Source organism: Fusarium flagelliforme (genome assembly GCF_020744385.1).
Source record: "Fusarium flagelliforme strain FIESC 12 MPI-CAGE-AA-0113 chromosome Unknown B0J16scaffold_2, whole genome shotgun sequence".
NCBI classification, from domain to species: domain Eukaryota; kingdom Fungi; phylum Ascomycota; class Sordariomycetes; order Hypocreales; family Nectriaceae; genus Fusarium; species Fusarium flagelliforme.
Window position 1 is genome coordinate 6617345 of NW_025763504.1, and position 22259 is coordinate 6639603.

Sequence of the window (22259 nt, forward strand, 5' to 3'; positions counted from 1 at the left end):
GATTTATCTAGTTTGATGTCTTATATCAATCAGTCGATCATTTCTAGATAGAGTAAGACACCAACGCTAAGGCTTGGAAAACAACATTCCTCAATGTTTTCAAGTGTAGAAGAGGACGTTGTCTTGATTGGATCATTTTACGACACAATAGGTTTCTTTTTTCTCAACCAGCCGTTTGTTCCAAATATCATCACCCCCACCGCGGCCGGTGTCCTGTCGTTCCTGGGCCATATCGGAGTCCTGGTCTCAATCCGCGAGAAGTAGGGTTACAGTCAGTGATTGGGAGGTTGCTAGGTAAAATCAAGCTGCAAGTTCAATATAACAATAATACCAAAGTCAAATAACATTGATCACTCTTTCCTCAGAATGTTGAAAAGAGCCTCCGGTAAATTCACCGTCATCGTTCTATTTCGCCCCAGGAAAAGTGCTTAATCCTGCAAAGGGCTTATGGCTTAACGTCTTGAACAAGTAACAAGCCTTCCTCGCGCCCTCCGTAGTTGCGGATACAAATGTAGACAACGTCCACTGGCGACTCCCGCCCTTCTCCAGCCGGCAGAAGAAGGAAGATAATATCGCTATGCATTAAATAGATGGTGTAGTTTAGCCTCTGACATGGTATATTTCATACCTTGACTTAATTAGAATTAGTTGACACCATATTTACTTCAAGCCGTAAGAGAGGATATAGACTTCCTCGAGAATGCTTTATTATTACCGCGCTAATTGTCATCCCCACAAATACACGACCTCACCAATGCTAGTCTACTCTTATGCTTGATTTCCACTGCTCTCGTCATTCCGGCAATTTGATTCGTCAATCAACATGACCTCAACCCAAACGCGTCATTTGTCCTTGCAGGCGCAAAACCTCTTTTCACTTCATGAACCACGCATACATCAATATGATACCCCCTCCCCAGGTTATCATCGCGCCGGCATCTTGCAAGCAATTCTGCTGCGATTCTGAAGGATGGGGGCCATGGAATGATAGCAGAACCACCCTCACGCCGTGTTTCTTGAATTTCTTGATCCTTTTCGTTTCTGTCGTTGGACTTGTCATTGGAGTGCCTACCTTGTGGTTACTAGTCCGGCCGAAGCATCATCAGACGATTCAGAGAAACTGGAAACTTTTCACGAAGATAGTAAGCCTAGCTTACAGAGCATAATCTGCTTCAATTCGTTCATTACTCTGACCAACTCATAGGCTACAACTATCGCGATACTTTCTGTATCAATCGTGCAAAGCGTGCTCTTGACAGTGAGACATCCACACTACTGGACCCATGACCTGAGCACATGGAGTTATGTGGCGCTTTCTGTCTGTTTATTAATCATTTTCTTCATTCAATATTTGGAACATGGGGAAGCCGGCAGCACAAGAGCTGTTCTTTCTTCGTACTGGCTACTGCTTCTTATTGTCTGCGGCGCAAAACTGCACTTGTCCGTCTCCAGGCGTCTTTATCGTGATGAATTGCCAAGCTTCATCTTCGTCTGCGCCAGCTTTGGACTTGTCTGTCTTGAGTTCTTGTTTGCTTGGATTGTTCCCCGCCAGACGACCTATCAACCATTGGGAAGCAGTGAGAATGAGTGTCCCAGCGAGCGTGCGACTCTCCTTTCCACGTTGACTTTCAGCTGGATGAACCCGATGATGAAGCATGGCTACACAGAGTACATCACCGAGGATGACCTTTGGGACCTGGCCAAGGAAGACACCGCGAGAACTTCAGCCAGCAAATTTGAAGACGCTTGGCTTTACCAAAATTCATGTCAGGAAAAGCCATCTTTGTGGGTTGCGCTGTTCCGAAGCTTTGGAACAGTCTACGCTCAAGGACCTCTGTTCAAAGGCATCGCAGACGTGCTCGCAATCCTGCAACCCCAACTTCTCAGGCTTTTCATATCGTTTGTGGATTCACACCGAGGTTCCCAGCAACAGCCTTTTACCCTTGGTGTTGCCATCGCTTTGAGCATGTTCGCTATCTCAGTAGCGCAAAGTCTTTGCCTGCACCAATGCTTTCAGCGTCTGGCTCAGACTGGGATCAAATTAAAATCCGCGCTTGTCTCAGCGATTTACAGAAAGTCACTCAAGCTATCGAATGAGGCCCGCGGTACGAAATCGACCGGTGACATCGTCAATCTTATGGCGGTCGACTGTCAGCGTCTACAGGATGTAACGCAATTTAGTCAGCATTTGTGGTCGGCACCGCTGCAGGTAGTTCTGTGTATGATATCCCTCTACGGCCTCTTAGGATACAGCATGTTCGCCGGGGTGGCGCTGATGGTTGCTATGATTCCCGTCAACGGACGCATTGCCAAGTCGATGAAGGTCCTGCAGAAGGAACAGATGAAGAACAAGGACGCGAGGTCCAAACTCACTGCTGAAGTCATCGCCAACATGAAGTCTATCAAGCTTTTCGCGTGGGGATCTGCATTCGCAGACCGTATCCGCTACATCCGCAACGATGGGGAGCTTGTGACTCTACGAAAGACTGGTGCTCTCCAGGCAGTGTCTAGTTTCATTGGCTCAGTTACTCCCTTCTTGGTTGCTTGTTCTGCCTTTGCAGTGCATGTTCTGGTTCAGAAAAAATCACTAACAGCCGAAATTGTTTTTCCTGCCATTGCTTTATTTCAGCTCTTGACTTCGCCTTTGACAATCCTACCAGCCGCAATCTCTTCCGTTACTGAAGCTAGCGTCGCTATTAGCCGTCTAACAGCGTTCCTCACAGCGGATGAGCTGCAATCTGACGCGATTATTCGCGAAGAGGCTGTCACGGAGCTGGGTCAAGAATCAGTCAGTATCTGTGATGCGACCTTCAAATGGAGTTCTCATGACAACGAAACGGCACTAGAAAGAATCAATCTTTCCGTTCGCAAAGGAGAATTATGCTGTCTAGTTGGCCGTGTTGGAGTCGGGAAATCGTCTGTTCTCCACGCACTACTTGGAGACCAGTACAAGGCCACTGGCACTGTTACACTTAGAGGATCTGTTGCTTATGTCGCACAGCAGCCGTGGGTATTAAACGCGACCTTCCGGGATAACATTACCTTTGGCAACCGGTGGGACCCAGAATTTTACGTCGAGACAGTAAAGGCTTGTGCCTTGGTAGATGATCTAGCCCAACTGCCAAATGGGGATCAGACTCCAGTGGGGGACAAAGGAATTACTCTGAGCGGAGGCCAAAAGGCAAGGTTGACTTTGGCTAGGGCTGTGTATGCCAGGGCGGATATCTACCTGCTGGATGACTGCTTGTCAGCCGTGGATCAGCACGTCGGGAGACACTTGATTGAAGAGGTCTTGGGACGACGAGGTCTTCTCAAGGACAAGACCAGAATTCTGGCAACAAACTCAACGCCAGTCTTGTTTGAAGCAACCAACATTGTTATGATTCGGGATGGAAAGGTTTCAGACCAAGGAAATTATAATGAGCTCAAAGCCAACGCAGACTTTGCCAGTCTTATCGGTGAAGCCAATGATGCGAGTCAAAGCGCTTCTGCTTCTGCACAAGATAGCATCAGCCAACCGACGCAGGGATCTCGACAAACATCAGCATCGAAAGCCATCGGCAACGGTGGTGTAGAATTAACTTCTGTTGACAAGGGCCCCACAAGCAAGTCTGGCAGTGTTGATGCGGCCAAGAAAGTCCTGGATATTGAGGCAGCTATCAGCAAGCCTATTAAGCATAAGGAGGTCACTCGGCAGGGAAGTGTCAAGTGGGAGGTCTATGGCGATTACTTCAAAGCAAGCGGTCTCTGGGCAGTAACCCTATACGTGATTACGCTCGTAGGCGCTCAAGCTGCCGAAATTGGTAAGTCGTCCGTGAACTCTGTGGTTCTTCATTTACTAATATTATCCAGGCGGCAATCTCTGGCTAAAGCAATGGGCCGATGCCAATGATGATGCAAATACTGATGTGGATACTAAGAAGTACCTGGGAATTTATGTCGCTTTCGGTCTTGGTTCAGCTGGCTTGGTTATTATCCAGTCGTCGATATTGTGGCTGTGGTGTTCGATTGAGGTGAGTACTAACTTCACGCGCCCGTTTGTTTGGAAGAGCCCAGTTGACACTTTGTAGGCTTCTAGAAAGATACACGAAAGCATGATCATGGCCATTCTGAGAGCCCCGATGACTTTCTTTGAAACAACACCGGCCGGTCAAATTCTCAACCGATTCTCTAGGTAAGTATGCAATAACTTGACATGTGTTTTACTAACCTATTGCTCCAGTGACATCTACCGTATCGACCAGTCACTCCCTCGTCAATTCAACACATTGTTCATATACACAATCAAGGCCATTTTCAGCATTGCCGTCATATCATCCGGAGCGCCTTTATTCATCATCCTAGCAGTCCCTCTTGCTTTCTTGTACAGTTACATGCAGCGATACTACCTAGGAGCTAAGCGAGAGCTCAAGCGTCTGGATGGTGCTAGTCGTAGCCCTGTCTTCGCTCATTTCCAAGAGTCTCTCGGTGGGCTGACTACGATCCGCGCTTTTTCTCAGCAGGAACGGTTCTCCCTTGAGAGCGAGAGACGTCTCGATGCAAACATGAAGGCTTACGTCCCATCAATTACCGCGAATCGGTGGTTGGGAGTACGGTTGGAGTTTATCGGATCGACCATAATCCTGTCGACCGCTGGACTCACTCTTGTTCGTCTGTCAATGGGTAGGCATTTGTCAGCAGGAATGGTTGGATTAATGATATCTTATGCGCTGTAAGTCTTGTTAAAACACTAGGAGAGTGCCATGCTAACTTCGCCATAGCCAAATCACGCAATCATTCAGTTCCCTGGTTCGAGCCTCCGGGGAAGTTGAGACGAACATCGTGTCGGCTGAGCGTGTGCTGGAGTACACACACCTGTCTAGCGAGGCGCCAGATACAATCCCAAATTACCGCCCCGGTATCAGCTGGCCTGCCTCAGGTTCTGTAAGATTGGTAGACTATAGCACACGTTATCGGCCCGAACTAGACCTGGTTCTGCGGAAGCTGAACCTCGACTTCAAGCCCGGTGAGAAGATTGGCGTAGTTGGTCGCACTGGTGCAGGTAAAAGCTCTCTAGCACTAGCTCTTTTCAGAATCATTGAGGCAGTGCATGGAAGCATTCTTATTGACGATGTTGATATTTCGACTATCGGCGTCTTGGATCTACGACAGCGACTTACGATTATTCCTCAGGACCCTGCTCTGTTTGAAGGGACCGTTCGGGACAATCTGGACCCTTGTGGGGATCATGATGATACCGAGCTTTGGGCGGCTCTTGGTAAGAAATCTATTATTTCCATCTAGTCACGTACTTATTTGCTGACGGTGAGACAAGAACTGGCGCGACTGAAAGATCATGTAGCCAGCATGGCTGGTGGCTTAGATGCTAAGATTTACGAAGGAGGTACAAGCAAAATTGCAAGCTCTTGGATTAAACAAATAACATCAAGACTAACATCTCTCAGGGTCGAATCTTAGCCAGGGCCAGAAACAGCTCGTATCTTTGGCTCGGTGCATGCTCAAACCCTCAAACATCCTTGTGCTAGACGAAGCGACGGTAAGCAATCTTTCCTGCTCATACATTCGGTCCCAAGACGGTCTGCATGTACATATTGAGAAGCAGGGTCTAACCAACCTAAAATGCAGGCTGCCGTGGATACGGAAACAGATGTTCACATCCAAAAGACACTTCGCGACAGTGTTTTCAGCAATCGCACTGTGATCACAATAGCGCATAGAATTAATACAGTCATCGACTCTGATCGCGTTGTGGTTCTCGAGAAGGGTACGGCGGTCGAGGTTGACAAACCTGCGAAGCTGATGGAGCAGAAGGGAGCTTTCTATCAACTTGTGAAAGAGGCTGGGCTCTTGGAGAGGCTGAAATGATAGTGGGATATCTTTAGACCCTGGCAGGATTACTACTGGGCCGCTATAGTGCAGGGTCTCTGACCTGTCACTGCTCAGCACGGAGATGCATAATCGTGAATTGTCGACAAAATATGTACCCAATTTAGCCAACAGAAAATCTCCACCACCTAAAGAACTTCAAGGCTCTGCAATAACAGTTTATGCCTTTCCCTATAGTTTAAGCTTTGCTGAGGGGCGAGTTCTGCAGGGTATACAGATAAAACAACACGTGGCAAGTGTAAGAGATGTGGAAAGGCCAAGTATGAGGACGGTTGCACGCTTGAGATTGACTGTATGACAAGATACAACTATCAAGGTTGAGCTTATATAATGTAGTGTGGGCGCTGATTGAGTATTAATCCATAATTGCCTTACTGCCGGTGCAGAAAAAGAACGGATGTGCCAAGATATACTATAGGTTGAAGTTATTTCGAAATATATATCTTCTATCAAATCTATTTACTAGAACTATAATGCAGGAAGTATAGGTAGCTAGTATTAGGCGAGGCGTGATATGACGTGGACGAGCTGACTTAGCTAAGACAATTAGTACCTTGACCAGCCTCAAACAGGTCATCACACATACCTTCATACATCCAAGAGACATAAACATGTCCGGCCGGGTCAATGTCTATAAGACATTCTAAGCCCCTTACTCCGTCGGGTCAGGAATAGGCACAGCTTGCCCGCGCGTGAAGGAAACGCCATCAAGGTAGAATGAGGGGCTGAGGCCTTGGTTCTGCGTGATAGTGATGCAAAGATCAGTAGAATCAATGCTTGGGCCGGTATATGCGAAGGTGTAGGTATAGTCGTTGTAGGAATTATACCCGACAATGCCATGTTCGCCAGAGTCATATACACCATCAATGGAAAGCTCAGCGGTATTGACGTTGTCCTCGCAGACCTCAATGTTTGAGCCATATGATTTGATACAGTTCTGGAGAACCTTCGCTTTGAAGGTGTACTCGAAGCCCGCCTCAACTTCGACGCGCTGGCAGACCTTGGCGAAATTGTTGAAGTTTCCGGCTAATTGCCTATGGGACATTAGTACCTTTCAATCAAGGTTTCCAAGTTATAGTAATACGCACATGCACTTGTTACCCTCGCCGCAGAAAAAGCTACGGAAGACTGCCGGAGTGGCTCCTTCTACTACCCAAGGATCATTGGTTTCGTCTTCGAAACCGCCATTCTCAACGAGGTTGGTAATCACGGGAGGGCCAGCTGTAGTCGTAGTAGCTTCGGCTGTTGTGGTTGTTGCTTCGTCAACGGTTGTAGAGGTCTCGGTCTCTTCGGAAGTAACAGCAGTCGTACTCGCGACGATGGTAGTGAAAGAGCTGATGTCATCGGTCGTAGTGGCAGAGGACTCGGCACTGGTCTCAGATCCCGTGACGCTGAAGGTCTCTTGGGAGGTTGAGCCAGAAGTAGTCGTCTCCAGCTCTGTAGTGGCAGAGTCGGCAGTAGAAGTTTCGATGGTAACAGACGACTCAATGGACTCAGTGGTGCTTACAGTCTCTTGAGAAGTAGTCGTTGTGGCGGCGCCTCCAGCCTTTGAAGTGCCAATTTCGCTGCTGAGCGACGATGTTGTCGTCGGCCGAGGATGAGGGGCGCAAGCCTAACACCTGTAAGCTTCCATTTGTGGCGTTAGGGGGCGTTTTAGAGCACTTACGCGAGCGGCGCAGAGGCTCGCGCCCATAATTAGAGAACCAAAGGTAGCGGTGACACGCATCGTGAACAGGCTTATAAAGAGCGACTGAAACCAAAAATGAGCGAGCGAAATGTGGTGAGTCAAGAGAAAGGGATGAAAGGAGATAAGTATGCAAATTATCCTCTTTATCATCGTGTTTGCTTCCATGAGAGCTGAGAGGCAACCGAGCTGGAACTATTGACTTTGAGATGCGCTACTTAGACAGATGTAGCTAGTAGATTCAATAGTCTTCATAGCCCTGGTTCTTTTCGGGGGTAGCGCAGCTACAAACCGAGCTCTTAATTTTAGATATCAATCATTCTTCCGGGTAAGTAGTTATAAGACATTGAATCTCTGTTTGTATTTGAACCTATTGTTTATTCTAGAAAATGCCAAAAGTACTTAGTCACTACTCAATTTCATGAGTTATACAGTATTTGTAGCGACTTTAACTAAGCCTACAAAGGGATAAGTTAATGCTTAACGCAATCGAATCTTAAGAATGTCCCCGCTTTTGTTTTATGACATCAACTCTACTCGTCCATCACTGTCCTTTTTTCTTTGTCCTTTCAGTCTTCCTCTCCTCGTCACTTCATCATGGCCAACGGTGGTACCATCGCCTACAATGTCGCCGTCTTCATCAGCACCCTATTCCTCCTTGAATTCGGTGCTGATAAATTCGTCGACCATACCGCCATCGTTGCCCGTCGGACGGGAATTCCTGACACGGTGATTGCTCTGCTTACTGCCGGCGCAGAGTGGGAAGAGGTACCGCTTGAACCCACTTGGTCACCTCTATCTTCCCAAATTAACACTCATCACAGCTTGTTGTCGTTGTTGCTTCACTTGCGCAGGGTAGGCCCTCGCTGGCGGTAGGAAATATCGTCGGCTCAGCTATATCGAATATCGTCGGCGCCTTTTCACTTGGACTTTTGTTCCGTCCCGCAGGCTCACTTGTTGAGTTTGACAGGAATGTCTGGTTGGTATGTGGCTCGGTCTTAATTGCCCTTTTTGCCATCTACCTGATTTCCATAGGCTGGGCTATCAGTCGAGGAAGTCTGACCGCCCCCGAAGGCTCAGATGATGATAGCAGCGATGATGGAAGCGACACATCGTCGATAGAATCGACGCCGTCTGTCAAAAGCCCCCTCCTGTCTCGGCAGGAGGAGCGTGAGGCTGAGGATAGGAATGAACGGGACCAGCGAGCAGATGGCAGTCCTGAGATGTCCGGGGTCACAAATGTTGGCAGCCGTCGAAGGGGACGGAGCCTCGGATATCACATCGGGTTCCTGGTCCTTGGCTTCTTAGCCATCTGCTTGTCGAGCTATGTTCTTTCTCACGCCGCCATCAATGTTACAGATGCTATTGGCATGTCCGATGTGGTATTCGGTATCGTCATTCTTGCCATCGCCACCACCCTGCCCGAGAAATTTGTTGCTGTCCTGAGCGGGAACCGGGGCCATGTAGGGATTCTTGTGGCTAATACCGTGGGGAGTAATGTCTTTCTCCTCTCACTCTGCCTGGGCATTGTTATGGTTGATACCTCTGGGAATTTTGACGGGGGCAATATCAACGTTCCTGAGCTTTGCGTCCTCTGGGGCTCTACGCTAGCTCTTACAATGACCGTTTGGTATGGTGAAAGGTTTAGTCGCTGGATGGGAGGGATCATGCTGTTTGGTTATATTGCATTTATAACCTTGGAGTTTACAGTCATTCATCATGTGAGAGATTAGTCATAGCCGTCATAGTCAAGTCTAAGGGAATGTTGAGCAAGCAGGACTGTCTTCGAAAGAGCCTACCAACTGGTCATCAAGTTTGTCGGGATAGGTATAGTAGCTCTGCATCTGCTGCTACTAGAAATGCATGTCTTAAATTACCAACAATACGCACGCAATCTACATAACACCAAATATCTACACACTAGATGCCTTCCACGGTCTGCAGCAAACGCTCATGCCTTTCCTTCAACCCTTTGATCTTAGTCGCGAAATCCCCAATCTTGCTGTCCCTTGTTTCATCACGAGCCACCCGTGAACTCTGAAACACGATATCCAGATCAGAGCTGACAGTATCAAGGATGCTTCTTAGCATAATCTTCAGGTTCTGTGAAGTCGTTCGGATCAACTTGTTCATGCTTTCAGACATTGCAATCCCCATCTTCGGGAAGATGACGCCTTGTTCGATATGTCCTTGGACCGTTGATCTTTGACGAGCGGCTTTACCACTTCCTAATAAGTTAGTTAGCTGCATAGTTCTGACCCTGAGGGCCGGGATATTTACCCCATTCGCCAGCGGCAGACCGATAGACGGGGATCATATCTTGAAGTATGTAGGAGTTGTAATTTGTGTCGGAAGCGCATCTGCGTATAGTTCTACAAGACCATCAGCGTTCGGCGCATAACAGTGGAAGGTGGCTCATCGTACCTCACTTCGCTATGGAATTGCCTCTGTTCTCTGCTCATCCTGTACTCAAGATTTCCTACCTGCACAGCAACGCTCTGAACGATAGGGTCCGCAAGTCGCTGTGGAAGTGTATCTATCACCGTCAGCAACACAGCCAGAAAACGAACAATCACAACTCACCGCGTAAGCTAGACTTAAGCGAGTCCAGACGTTTCTTCGTCGCTTCGAGAAGCTGGGTGAAAACATCGGATACCTCCTCTTCTACCAGATCCCACTGGCCTTCCAGTTCCATGCGCATTTTCCAAATAATCTTGGCGTTCCAGTTTTCGTGCCCGCGCTTCAGAGTTTGATGGTCGCCATTGTTAAGGCACCATGCATTGTACTGGGCTGTAAAGTCGTTAGGATTGCGTATCAGAGAGGAAGCGGGGGTTTTACTCCAGTGCCACTGGTGAGGACAGGTTAGCGTTTTGTATCAGTTTTGAGGACTTGGGGGACTTACACTTGTCCACGCACGGCCTTCTTTGCTTGCAGCCTGATCCCAATACGGGTCTCTCCGACCTTGAGTAAAGTAAATTAGCCTTTGGCTTTCCTCTGCGTAAGGTTGCACCATACCGAAGAAAATCATGATCTGTTCCTGGAAGCAGGTAGTGAAGTCCAGTTCGAAGGTGTCAACCAACTTAGGTATCTGGGATTCATCAGCATTTTAACCGCAAGATAGTAACTCGTGCTTACATTTTCCATGAGTTCCTTAACCTTCGTACGTATCGACTCATCCGGCTGTTCAATGTCCTTCTTTCTAAGCGAACTATCTGCCCATAAATCCAGAGTATTAAGCAACGCGGACAATCTGGACTTTAAGAAATGCTTCGCTTCATTGAACTGCGCATCTGCAGTGACAGTGTGACAGAAGCGACGCAGATCCGGCACCCCGCTGGCTTCTACAAATTTGGTGTTTCCCTTTGGACAGTACTTCTCGTACCACTTGTTAGATACACAAAACACGTCTAGCATTCGGCCGTCCATTTCGGAAGAGTAGACGTTTCGGAGATTCTGCCGAACATGGTTGTTGCGGGCTTCTACAAGCAAAAGCTCTTGTCTATGGCACTGTTAGATTAGGCCAAGGTATCATAAGTGCAACTTACTGCTTCTTGGCAGTCTTCTTCCTGGTCCTGTCTCCTGAAGCCTTTGCGGCATCGATCTCATTGTCGAGCTTTGTCATAGTCTCAAGAGGGATACTCTTGTTAGGACCGCAGAACTCAAGCCTCGCATTTCGAAGATTGATTTCCTAATTGGAGTCATTAAAGACTAGCCCATCACGAGATAAACATGGTGGCATACCTCAGACTTTGTACAAACAACAGAAACATTCAGTCTCTGTGTACCAGATTGTTCCCATTCCATGGGCACATGACGAGATAAAACATAGAACAACGAGGATTTGAGAGATTGATCGGTAATGGCACGAGATATCTTGGCCACAATCACGATCGTGTCGCATTTGATGAGATAATCCTGAGTCGCTCTGACTCTGGCCAGATTCGTGTCTTGGAGCCCTGTAGAGCAGTCACGTGTTAGTAATAAACTGAATTAGTCTGTCCCCCTTCCGAAATGCAACGACTAGTGGTGTATTTGGGCAGACTTACCAGGTAGATCCGAAAGGACAACACCGGTCTTGAGAACTGGCGAATCGAGATACACCCTAAAAGGTTAATGGACTAGACGTGACGCGCAAAGAATGAGGTATCCTACCGGATAATCTTGGTGAATGGCCAAAACCTGTCTTGCATAAACAGCTTCGTCTTTTCAACACATTCATCCGCCGTTTGTGCCGTAGACCTCCAAAACCCCTCTCCACCACCTGTCGGCCACTCAATCTCCCTAGCCCACTGAACCAACTGCTCCGTGATCCTTTCTAGAGCGCCATCGGACATGTCTTGTGCGAACGTCTGGGTAAACTGTCTCTTGTGCTTGAATGCAGCATGTAGAGCAGACCAAGCTTGTTCGGACTCCCGCATAAAGCGGTTGTAGTCTTGCTCAGAGGTCTCTTCAGACTCGACGGATGGGAGGAATAACTGTCTGTAGCTCCAGAGAAGCTCTTTTATAAGATCGCGGATTTCGAATGCGGAGAGATATTCTACTTCGATGGTGATGGGCGCACCGTGTTCGGTTTTCTTTTGACGATACTCGGTGACGACGGAGGTACAGGCAGATCCGATGTCGCTCTATGTGTTTAGACGAATGTTACTAAGTATTTTTCAAGGTGGTTAAACAACACGTACCGTTTGCGCAACACCCGGAAAGTGAAGGAGCGAGTTAATTAGACTGCTTTTCCCTTGAAACAGGTTAAGTATTGAAACAAAAGATATCATTGGAGTTTCTTACCTTCTCCAGAATCTCCAAGAACGGCAATTGTACGCGTATCAGTACCCTGGAAACGCTGCAAAGCCTTTGCATCAGCCAGGAACTTGCTGACTTCTGCATCCTTGACGCCGATTTGCATTTTTTCAAGAGCCTTTGTAGCCTCTTGCGCGATCTCGGGACCTTGCTTCAGCGCACTTTGGAAGGTTGCCGAGAACAGGGGATGAGGCAGTGCTGCCTCTGCTGCTGCATCGTAGGCAGTGGTGGGAGCTGGAGGTTCAGGGGTCGGTGATGCTGCAAACACCGAGGTTGGGGTGGAAGAGAATGTGGGCGCAGGTTCACGATTGCTGTTGAGAGTAGATGGAGAAGAGAAAATGGATGGAGAGCGACGATTACTGTTTGGTGTAGATGGAGATAACCATGAAAACGGAGGTGCTGCGGTATGATCCTCAATAGTTGGGCAAGTTGTCTGTGCAGGAGGGGTAATGCCAAATGTGAAGGGTGATTGCAGTTGAGCAGCCTGTGGCTGTGAGGTTGTTCGCGAAAGCGCATCTCCAGGCGTAAAGGCGAATGTCTCAACCTGGCTCGTGCTAGGAGAAGCGGTTTGATGACCGGCGCCGAATTGGAAGACGGCACCTGAGCTGTTGTTTCCTACTTTCTTCATTGGCTTGACCTCAGTTTGGAGACTGCTCCATTGTTGTGACGAGTCTTCCAGCGATAGACCCTGGAAGAGATATGTCGGTGGCTTTGGTGCGTTATTTGCCATGCTGCAATCAAATCAGATGAGTAGTTGACTTTTTCTTGTTTGTTATATTAAGTAGAGTAAGATTTGAGGAAAGGAAACGATGGGGATAGATTTTAGGTAAATGGCTCACGCTATTTTGCTATCACACGGTTGCACCTGTTGGTTGTGGCTTTTATGCATGTTGGTTCGACGTCAACCAGGTTGAAGGCCATTGAAGTTTCAGCCCATGCACATCACGACATAGCCCTGGTATCGAGCCACCAGCGTGATCAAATGGAAGGGAAAAGACCTCGATTCTCTTTCCCTGAGGCTGTGTCGGGATTTCATCTCTTGTTGGCCAACAGCTTATCGCATAGCATCCGACAGTCGAGGTTCAAATCTTTCTGCTGTATAGTCACTACAGGGTAGTTGTAACGTTAAATTTTATGTACTGATATTAAAAGTACTGGGATTAAATAAAGTTCTACGTCTTTCATTCCATAAATGAGGTAACTTACAGAACCACCATGTTGAAACTGAGATCGTACCTTTAAAGGGTTGTGGATAATTGGGATAAGGATAAAGAGTGTTCTGAACGTATTTGGAACAGCTAAATATTAGATTGCACCCCCCCCCGGTCGACTCATTTCGGATCCGAGCTTCCTTATTCATCTAGGTGCAGGTACAAGTGGAACAATTAACAACGAACAGTCCGATAAGTACCACGGCGCCATCGGATTCGGAAAGCTGAAATTTGTAGGATGGTTATCCTTACGGATCTGCGCGAGTGGGGAATCTTCGGGCTTCTTCAATGGACGCGCTTTGACTTCTTACACTTTCGGAAACCTTCACCTGACATCTTCAACCAACACATTCGATAGGTCTCTTAATAATAACTTAGATACTGAGGCATCTCAAAATCCTTCCACGTCAAAGCGCGTTTGCCCAACCGGCCATATTTGCGACCGTCTCGGGCGCTCATAGGCGGGTTCAATGATCCGGGCCGCCGAGCGACAATCAAGAGGCGAGCGACGTTTCATAAATAACCTTATGATGCATCTGTCCAGTCAAGCGAGTTCTTATGCCTTCAGCGGGTCAAGTCCAACCGCTGGCGACGGCATGCGAACCGGCGCTTGCTGGGCGCTTAGCCATCATGCTGGGTCGCTGTGCTAGCATCCAGCTACCCGGCGCTTAGAGCTTGAATAACCTGGAGGATAAAAAGGTGAAACGCTCGTGGAGACTATTCATGTTTCAAGATTGAATCAGACATATACATCATATCATTCTTTTATTTCACCGTTATCCTGTCCAAGTCATTAGCGTTTCTCTTCAGACCTCATTCCCATCCATTTCAAAGCCAATTATCATGTCCGACCCACTCGACTACACCATCGGTTGGATAACCGCCCTCAAAGTCGAATACGTCGCTGCACAAGTCTTCCTAGACGAAAGACATCCCGAACCCAAATGCAGATCTCCAGGTGACGATAATCATTACACCCTAGGTCGAATTGGCGACCATAATGTGGTTATCACCGTTCTTCCCACAGGCCAATATGGCTTGACCAGCGCAGCACTTGTCGCAGCAGATATGCGAAGCAACTTTCCCAATATAAACGTTGGTCTACTGGTTGGCATTGCAGGCGGCGCTCCAAATCGTAAGAACGATATACGTCTTGGAGATGTTGTTGTTAGTACACCTGGTAATGGCCACGGCGGTGTGTTTCAGTATGACTTTGGCAGATCTATACAAGACCAAGGACTTCAATGCACTCAACATTTGAATCAGCCGCCCATGATTCTGCAAGAAGCCGCGAAGCAACTTCGAGCTCAGTATAGTACCGAAGGATCGCATCTTCACAATGCTGTTAGTGCCATTTTGGATAAATACCCAAGACTCCAAAAGGATTACGGACGCCCTACTTCTGATCAACTATATCTGTCAGATGTAATCCACACGTCGAAAGATGACTCTACTTGCCTAGAAGGCTGCGGAAGCGACCCGTCAAGCATGGTTCAACGGCCAGAAAGATGCGAAGGCGATGTCGAACCTTCCGTCCACTACGGCCTCATCGCTTCAGCCAACATCCTCTGCAGAAACGCCACTTTGCGTGACCAACTTGCAACAGAGAAGGACGTCCTATGTTTTGAAATGGAAGCAGCTGGTGTAATGACCTCATTCCCTTGCTTGGTTGTCCGTGGTATCTGCGACTACTCCGATTCTCATAAAAATAAGGATTGGCAGGGCTATGCGGCCATGACAGCTGCAGCATATACAAAGGACTTGCTCAAGTGTCTTTCGCAGAGTAAAAGACGGTATGGAAATGCTATGGGTAATGATTATCAGAGTCTTGAAAATGGCAGATCCGACGATATGCGCAAAGTCATTATCAGCAAAACAACACTCTTGTTATCACAATTGAGATTCGGCGCTGTACTGAAGATTCTATTATTTTGGGCTGTTTGTTATGTAATCACTCGGTCATTTGGTTTGACTGTCGTTGTCAATTGATCTTTCTCTTTTCCGCTCAATTGCATTATAGTCACGCTGTCAGCTCCTGCCCCGCATAAAATTGTTAACGGTTGGAATTACGTTAAACTGTCGTCAAACTCGAGGCTGATAACTGGAGCCAAGATGACGGTCGCCATGACGTCAACCATCGTCAGATACCTTTTTACAACAACTTCCAAACAATCTCAACTCAACTCCAACATCTCAAAGCCATTATTTCTAACCCAAACATTTCCAAAAATGGTGATCCAATACCACGGGGCGCAAATCCCCATCTCCTTCGCATCATGCAGCATCCCCATGAAGATAAAAGCCAGTCTCCCCGACAAGCTCAACGCCATTAGCCAAGCCGGCTTCGATGGAATTGAGCTTTCCATGCCAGACATCATCAGCTATGGCGAGCTTCTTAGCGGATCAGCACCGAAAGAGGATGATTATGATACTCTTGCCGATGTCGGAAAGCAGATTAAATCGTTGACGGATGAACTTGGATTGAAGATTATGATGTTGCAGCCTTTTGCCAATTTCGAGGGCTGGAAGAAGGGAACGCATGATAAGCAGAGACAAGAAGCCTTTGATAAAGCAAAGGGGTGGATGAAGATTATGGAAGCTGCTGGTATCACATTACTCCAGGTAAGTACTCCCGCCTTCCAATTTTCACCAGACTAACGCAGCCAAGGTCGGATCATCTGATTCAGAAGGCATATCATCTTCATTCGACGATCTAGCCTCCGACCTCGCAAAATTAGCAGACCTCCTCGCCGAAAAGAACTACAGCATCGCCTATGAAAACTGGTGCTGGGCCACTCACGCGCCAACGTGGAAAGACGTCTGGCAAATTGTCCAAAAGACCAACAGACCCAACATCGGTCTTTGTCTCGATACCTTCCAAACAGCTGGTTACGAATGGGGCGATCCCACCACAAATGATGGCCTTACTGCAGCCTCAAACTCCGACGAGCGACAAAAGCGCTGGGAAGAAAGTCTCAAGGAACTAGCCTCCACTGTCCCCGCGGATAAGATTTACCTCCTGCAAATTTCGGATGCGTACAAAATGGATCCCCCGATTGAGGATGTCAAGGATGAGACCGGTGCTAGACCAAGGTCGAGGTGGAGCCATGACTATAGACCATTGCCGTGTAATGGAGGGTATTTGCCGGTGCAGGATATGGTTGCTGCGGTTTTGAAGACTGGGTTTAGGAGTTGGTTAAGTGTGGAGGTATTTGATGGGCTTGAAGGGGAGAATACGGATATGAATGAGTATACACAGGAGGCTGTTGAGTCGGTCAAGAAATTGATCAACTTTAGCGAGTAGGCCAGTCAAAAGTCATAGGAATCAAACTGTATGGATTGTCTACATCTGCCTGACCCATACTTCTCTATTGGCTACAGCGAGAACGATGCCCGATTCCACAATTTCCAATTGATCGTGAACAAAGTGCGATAACTTCCTCGACCCTCAAGATACCTTGCTAGTAATGGCAGTATACTCAAGCAACTCCTCCAAAGCACTCCCATGCTCCCTCTCAATAACCCCGGCATGCCTCTCCGACCTGGGCGTAATCGAGCAAGGAAACGGCAACGGACTCGAGTTGAAACCCTCTGAGTAGGCAAAACTACGAAATTGTCAGTACCCTCATCCCAATCATTGTACGGAGAACTTACATATCGACCTCAATATCTTGACCCTTCTCATCCTTTCCAGCCTTGACTTCAAAACCCCAAAGGATACGAGCAATGTTGAGTGTCACGGATGCACCGCCGAGATGCATACCTGGACAAATGCGACGGCCCCAGCCAAAGGCGCTGTGACCCAATGTACCAGGGTAATCTCTCTCTTCCATGAAGCGCTCAGGTCTGAACTCGTGTGGTTGTGGGAAATCGGCCTCGTTGAGATGAACTGTCTCCATCAGTAAAACCCTCACACAAAGAGCAAAATACTTACGTGTCCATAGAGGAGCAATAATCGTACTCCCCTTGGGAATAAACAGGCCCTTATACACAAAGTCAGCTGTACTAGCATGTGGCGTACCACCAAGAACAGCAACAGGCCTCCAGCGAAGAGTCTCAGAAGCAATAGCCCTAACATACTCCAGCTTAGGAAGATCTTCAAAGGTGGGGAGTCGATCACTTCCGACTACGCGATCGAGTTCTTCTCGAGCTTTAGGAATAAATTGAGGTCCGAATTTGACGCAGGCGAGAAGAAAGCTGGCTAGTGATCCGGCAGACTACCATCGTCAGTAGTGACCCAGGTTTGAAGGAGAGTGACTTACGGTTTCTACACCGGCGCCAAAAGGTGAACCGGCCGTATAAGCAATTTCGAGATCCGTCATTCCAAGATTATGCTGTTCTTCGAGAAGATGTTTTGCGAAACAATTCGGTGCAGTACCCTTTGCTACCTTTTCGCGTACTTCATCCATCAGTTCGGTGTAGAGCTGGATATCCTTTTCGCGCTGCTGTAGAACTTGCTTCTTCCAAGGAGCGACAAAGCTGGGGATGTATTTGAGGGCGGGATATCGTTCGACGGCATACTTGCCAGGAATGCTGATTCTTGTCAGAGGTAACCGTGATGATGGGAATGGAGGTCTTACTTGACCATCGTCAAACGCTCCATGGCTTCTGCATTTCGCTTAACAACAATATCACTCCTAATATCCTCAACCCGTCTCCCATAAGTAACAGTAACAATAACACTAGCAGCATACCTCTCCAGATGCATCCTAAAGCCCCTCGGATCCTTCAAAAGCTGAAACATCAAAACCTTACTCTCAAGACTCTGGACAGGTCTATAGCTCTCACTCTGCCTCTGCATAAACCCGCTATGCAAAAGCTTTCTCCAGCGTCTCCAGTAAGAATTATAGGGCGCCATTAGGCCTCTCATCCCGCCGGAAAGAAGCTCACCGCCCATGATGAATCTTGGTCGTGAAGAAAATACCGCGCCGCGCTTTTCGAGAAGGTCCCATGCTGCTTGGGCTGATCCGAGGATTATGGTTGGTGTGGGACCGAGTTGGAGGTAGACTACGTCGCCATATTGTTGGGAGAGTTGTTGGAACCAGAGCCATGGTTTTTTGATGCCTGTTTTTATGGTTTTGGGGCCTGGGGGGAGTTGGTGTCTGTGGGAATAGAGTTTGTATTCTTGTTGAAGCTGAAGATGTCAGTAGATAGTAAATATCTGAAAGGAGGGTGAACTTACTCTGGGGAAGTTGAGGACTAGATATGCGAGACCCACCGCAGCAGCGGCGTAAATGAGAATCTTGACAATCATGATAGATGAGCATTGACCAAGACGAGGTAAAAGATGTGTCTGCTGTCACCCGGTAATAAAGACGTTTAACCCATGCATTTCCAACTGCCACCTTTATCTGCCGAAAAAGAAAGCCACCCCCGCGTCATGAATCAACTAGAGTCACTAAACAACGGTCCAATGACTCTTGACAACGGTCTAAGGATTCTAAACGACGATCTAATGGCTGTTAATGATGCTCTAAAACCTCTTGGCAGTTGTAACCGAGCTGCTTATTCCCATAACCCCGCATCCTAAACGACAACGGGGATGGTTAACGTTCCTTCGACGCGGGGACCCCACGCTCGTTTAACATCCTTGTCCTCGGGTGAGTGTTTCCCCGAAGAAGGATAAAGAGGATGCATGATACCATGAGTTTGTCTTTTTTGTTAATCCACCGTACAGTGAAGACAAGATGAAGAGTGACGCTTGGCTCAGTAAACCGTTCCTAACCTCCATTTTCCTCGGAATTGGAGGTTTTCTCTATGGCTTGTAAGACACCCCATCCCAAAAGCCAACTCAGCTACTGATGAAGTAGTGATTCGGGTATTATCACGCCGAGTTTGGCACTGGGCACGTTCGTTCGATATTTTGGAAATCCGCCTCCGCCATTGAGAGGTGCGATTGTGTCTATGTACCAAGCAGGAGGTAAGCCCAACTGCCCTGTCTTTATGGTGCAGATGCTAACAGATTGTAGCATGGCTTGGAAGTGCTTCTGTGGGTGTTACCAGTGATCGACTTGGGCGTCGAAAAGCTATTGCTTTTGGTTGTATTTGGGGTGTTATTGGTGGTGCGATTATGGCTGGAGCTGCACATGTTGCTATGCGTGAGTCACCTCGCGATGAATGTGGTTCTTTATTGACGATCCAGTTATCATCGGTCGTATGTTGGTTGGTTTCGCTGTTGGTACCATCACAGGTGTATCCCCAGTGTTCGGAGCAGAAATCGCCAAGGTAACCAACTCTTCAGCACCACTCATCCTTACTAACACTTCCAGACTCATGAACGTGCCAAAGTCACAGCCGTCAACCAAATGAGTACGTCCACCACCATAGTTACCTTCTCATACTAACTCTCCAGTGACCGCCTGGGGCTTCTTCGTAGCTCTTTGGATAGGCGTCGCAGAAGGAAAATGGGAAAACCCCAACCAATGGCGTCTCGGCTTCGCAATCCAAAGTATCCCTCCCCTCATCCTCGGCATCGGCGTTTTATTCCTCAGCGAATCACCCCGCTGGTTATGTCTGAAAGGCCGCCATGATGAAGCTGAGAAAGCATTTAGAAATTACCACTTCGACGGTACCAACGAAGAATGGTGTCGTACCGAATTTACTGTTATACAAGTTAACATCTCAGAAGAGCAGCAAGCCCAAGGTCGATTGTCGTGGGGCGATCTTCTCAAGACTCCTTCGTTCAGAAAGAGACTATTTGTCGGGTCTTTCGTATGGGCAGCTGCTATGCTATCAGGCATTTCGTTCGTGCAGTATTATCAAACCGCTATTTACGCAACGCTTCAATTCAACGAAGATCGTCAACTCCTCGTCAGCGGACTCTACGGCTCAGTTGCACCAGTCGCTTGTTTTATATCCCTGTTCTTCGTGGACAAAGTTGGACGAAAGAAGATCCTGGTCATCAGCTCTTCGCTCCTTTCGGTTTGCTATCTGATTATTACTATTCTGGCCGCCAAGTTCCCGGCTATTCCTGGTCAACCTACAAATGCTGCTGCGCAGAGGGGGTTGATTGCGTGTATTTTTGCTGTTTCGGCGAATTACTCTGCTCTTCTTGGACCGATGACTTGGATCATTCCGTGAGTTTTTTATTCCTGAGTCGGGTGGATTTTGCTAATGAGTTTAGTCCCGAGGTTTTCACAACGGAGCTGCGAGCCAAGGCAAATGCTCTTGTGCAAGTCGTTCATTACTCCATTAGTTTGATCATTACGCAATGTTCTCCAATTGCCCTGGCTGGGGTTGGCTGGAAATACTACGTAAGTTGTACCTCGGGTCGAACCATTTACCCACATTAACGCTTTATAGATCCTTTTTGTCCTGACGAATGCACTTTGTGCCGTCATCTTCTTTTTCGTCTATCCCGAAACCCGAGGTAAGTCCGTTCCCACGATGTCTACATGGCGATACTGATTGACCTTTATAGGTAAATCGCTTGAGGAAATTGACGAAATATTTGGCGATGTCAAGATTGTGCATGAGGAAGATGTTAGATTCTCTGAGAAGGCTGGTGTCGATGTTATGGAAAGGCGTGATAGCTGCGTTATTCAACAGTAGATACCCTGGACCCAATCGAGTGTTCCACTGCACACGAATCCAAGACTCCTCAGTTTTGTTACCTCGTTTTCCATCTTCATGTGTCGAAATAACAGGATATTGTGGGCCTGAAGAAAAAGATGCTAAAGTATTTTAGATAGTATTCGGTGCCATATTCACAGCTTCGAGCTAAATCGAAAGTGGCACTCCCCAATATGTATTTGAACCAACAACGTTCTTTTTTAAAACACCACCAGTTTTAGCACCATTGACGACTTGCTATTCTCAGCCGCCCCCGGCTGCACGATACCGTTACCTGCAAAGGTCACATATAGGTCAGCATGGAATCTTTGCTTCTTCTCATTAAAATGTTGTGCAACTTGGAGCTCCAGACCAGGCCTGTCCTGCGTCGTTATTGCCACGTGGTGTATTGCTATGGGGATTAACCGCCATTACAACCGATAGAATTCCCCTCAGTAGGGTTTATAACGAAGTCTATGGTCATTTTCCGTTCTAGTCGCTCTTTCCTTTTTAAGCACTTACATCTGATCAGTGACTGAAATCACTCGGAACCCGGGCATTTGGATTTTGCTGCCCAGAGCCTCAGCTCTTTCCCATTTACATGAGTGCGGCTATAATCACCTTCCAGTTGTCGAATTTTAAGATTTCTGGGTCGTGCTCATGATCTTCTACACTAGGACAATAAACGGTACTGACGGGTAACAACAAATGTTAGGTACAGCCGCAAAACTTAGCACTGACTTTAATTTGCATGTACACTAGGCCTTGGAGAAATACTGCACCTAGTAATACCAAGAGAAGAGAAAAGTAGCTTATCACAATGGCGGAAGTGAGGCTCTGCAGCACTTGCTTGTTCCGTCGGGCCTCGCACCCGTTGCTGCAGACCAATCAACTCCTTTTCCACAGCGGTTTTATCTTCTCTCCTCGACATACGCCTGGTTGAGATGCAAGGTCATCACGCACATTATGAGGCGTCAGGACCCATTATAATAATATATCTCAAGAATTTGATGATTATTGCCAGTATGAGTAACTGCAGTAATTTCTTATAGCTAGTATAACTTCTTACCGAATAGGTGATGAGTAAGTCTTACAGTTACAAATCCAGTCTAGAAATCTCAGTGCGGGGT

The 22259-nt window shown here is 47.5% G+C and overlaps 7 protein-coding genes across 7 annotated transcripts; 4 read left to right on the forward strand and 3 right to left on the reverse strand.

Moving 5' to 3' along the window:
* Positions 1 to 881: 881 nt before the first annotated feature.
* On the forward strand, positions 882 to 6082 carry B0J16DRAFT_395902 (multidrug resistance-associated protein 1; the record flags this gene model as incomplete). Its single annotated transcript, XM_046132216.1, has 9 exons — positions 882 to 1142; positions 1205 to 3803; positions 3853 to 4013; positions 4071 to 4174; positions 4223 to 4711; positions 4761 to 5257; positions 5315 to 5383; positions 5445 to 5536; positions 5626 to 6082. 9 exons carry the CDS (start codon positions 882 to 884, stop codon positions 5863 to 5865), a joined length of 4512 nt encoding a protein of 1503 aa, XP_045987800.1. The 3' UTR covers positions 5866 to 6082.
* A 456-nt stretch (positions 6083 to 6538) lies between these two features.
* On the reverse strand, positions 6539 to 7612 carry B0J16DRAFT_381774 (uncharacterized protein; the record flags this gene model as incomplete). The annotated part of the gene is made up of 3 exons (XM_046131187.1): positions 6539 to 6920; positions 6975 to 7498; positions 7553 to 7612. 3 exons carry the CDS (start codon positions 7610 to 7612, stop codon positions 6539 to 6541), a joined length of 966 nt encoding a protein of 321 aa, XP_045987801.1.
* A 352-nt stretch (positions 7613 to 7964) lies between these two features.
* B0J16DRAFT_86917 (uncharacterized protein) lies at positions 7965 to 9449 on the forward strand. The gene is made up of 2 exons (XM_046134605.1): positions 7965 to 8338; positions 8395 to 9449. Exons 1-2 carry the CDS (start codon positions 8168 to 8170, stop codon positions 9301 to 9303), a joined length of 1080 nt encoding a protein of 359 aa, XP_045987802.1. The 5' UTR covers positions 7965 to 8167; the 3' UTR covers positions 9304 to 9449.
* A 41-nt stretch (positions 9450 to 9490) lies between these two features.
* Positions 9491 to 13097, reverse strand: B0J16DRAFT_395906 (uncharacterized protein; the record flags this gene model as incomplete). The annotated part of the gene is made up of 13 exons (XM_046132217.1): positions 9491 to 9798; positions 9851 to 9942; positions 9995 to 10106; positions 10154 to 10418; positions 10473 to 10531; positions 10586 to 10658; positions 10706 to 11069; positions 11116 to 11258; positions 11312 to 11526; positions 11617 to 11672; positions 11723 to 12195; positions 12253 to 12305; positions 12356 to 13097. 13 exons carry the CDS (start codon positions 13095 to 13097, stop codon positions 9491 to 9493), a joined length of 2955 nt encoding a protein of 984 aa, XP_045987803.1.
* Positions 13098 to 14303: 1206 nt separating this feature from the next.
* On the forward strand, positions 14304 to 16882 carry B0J16DRAFT_361607 (xylose isomerase-like protein; the record flags this gene model as incomplete). Its single annotated transcript, XM_046129758.1, has 3 exons — positions 14304 to 15371; positions 15861 to 16200; positions 16247 to 16882. The coding sequence occupies exons 1-3, from the start codon at positions 14422 to 14424 to the stop codon at positions 16880 to 16882; spliced, it is 1926 nt and encodes a 641-aa protein (XP_045987804.1). The 5' UTR covers positions 14304 to 14421.
* A 144-nt stretch (positions 16883 to 17026) lies between these two features.
* On the reverse strand, positions 17027 to 18832 carry B0J16DRAFT_361608 (cytochrome P450; the record flags this gene model as incomplete). Its single annotated transcript, XM_046129759.1, has 6 exons — positions 17027 to 17183; positions 17233 to 17467; positions 17513 to 17795; positions 17841 to 18111; positions 18159 to 18712; positions 18761 to 18832. 6 exons carry the CDS (start codon positions 18830 to 18832, stop codon positions 17027 to 17029), a joined length of 1572 nt encoding a protein of 523 aa, XP_045987805.1.
* Positions 18833 to 19265: 433 nt separating this feature from the next.
* Positions 19266 to 21129, forward strand: B0J16DRAFT_395913 (general substrate transporter; the record flags this gene model as incomplete). The annotated part of the gene is made up of 9 exons (XM_046132218.1): positions 19266 to 19342; positions 19389 to 19498; positions 19548 to 19676; positions 19721 to 19803; positions 19848 to 19887; positions 19931 to 20654; positions 20702 to 20831; positions 20881 to 20947; positions 20999 to 21129. 9 exons carry the CDS (start codon positions 19266 to 19268, stop codon positions 21127 to 21129), a joined length of 1491 nt encoding a protein of 496 aa, XP_045987806.1.
* Between the last annotated feature and the right edge of the window lie 1130 nt (positions 21130 to 22259).

Excerpts from the sequence above, each read along its gene's own strand:
- B0J16DRAFT_86917 (XM_046134605.1), top strand. The coding sequence starts at position 8,168 with ATGGCCAACGGTGGTACCATCGCCTACAATGTCGCCGTCTTCATCAGC. Across the intron at positions 8,339-8,394 it reads CCGGCGCAGAGTGGGAAGAG|CTTGTTGTCGTTGTTGCTTC; the intron begins GTACCGCTTGAA and ends CACTCATCACAG.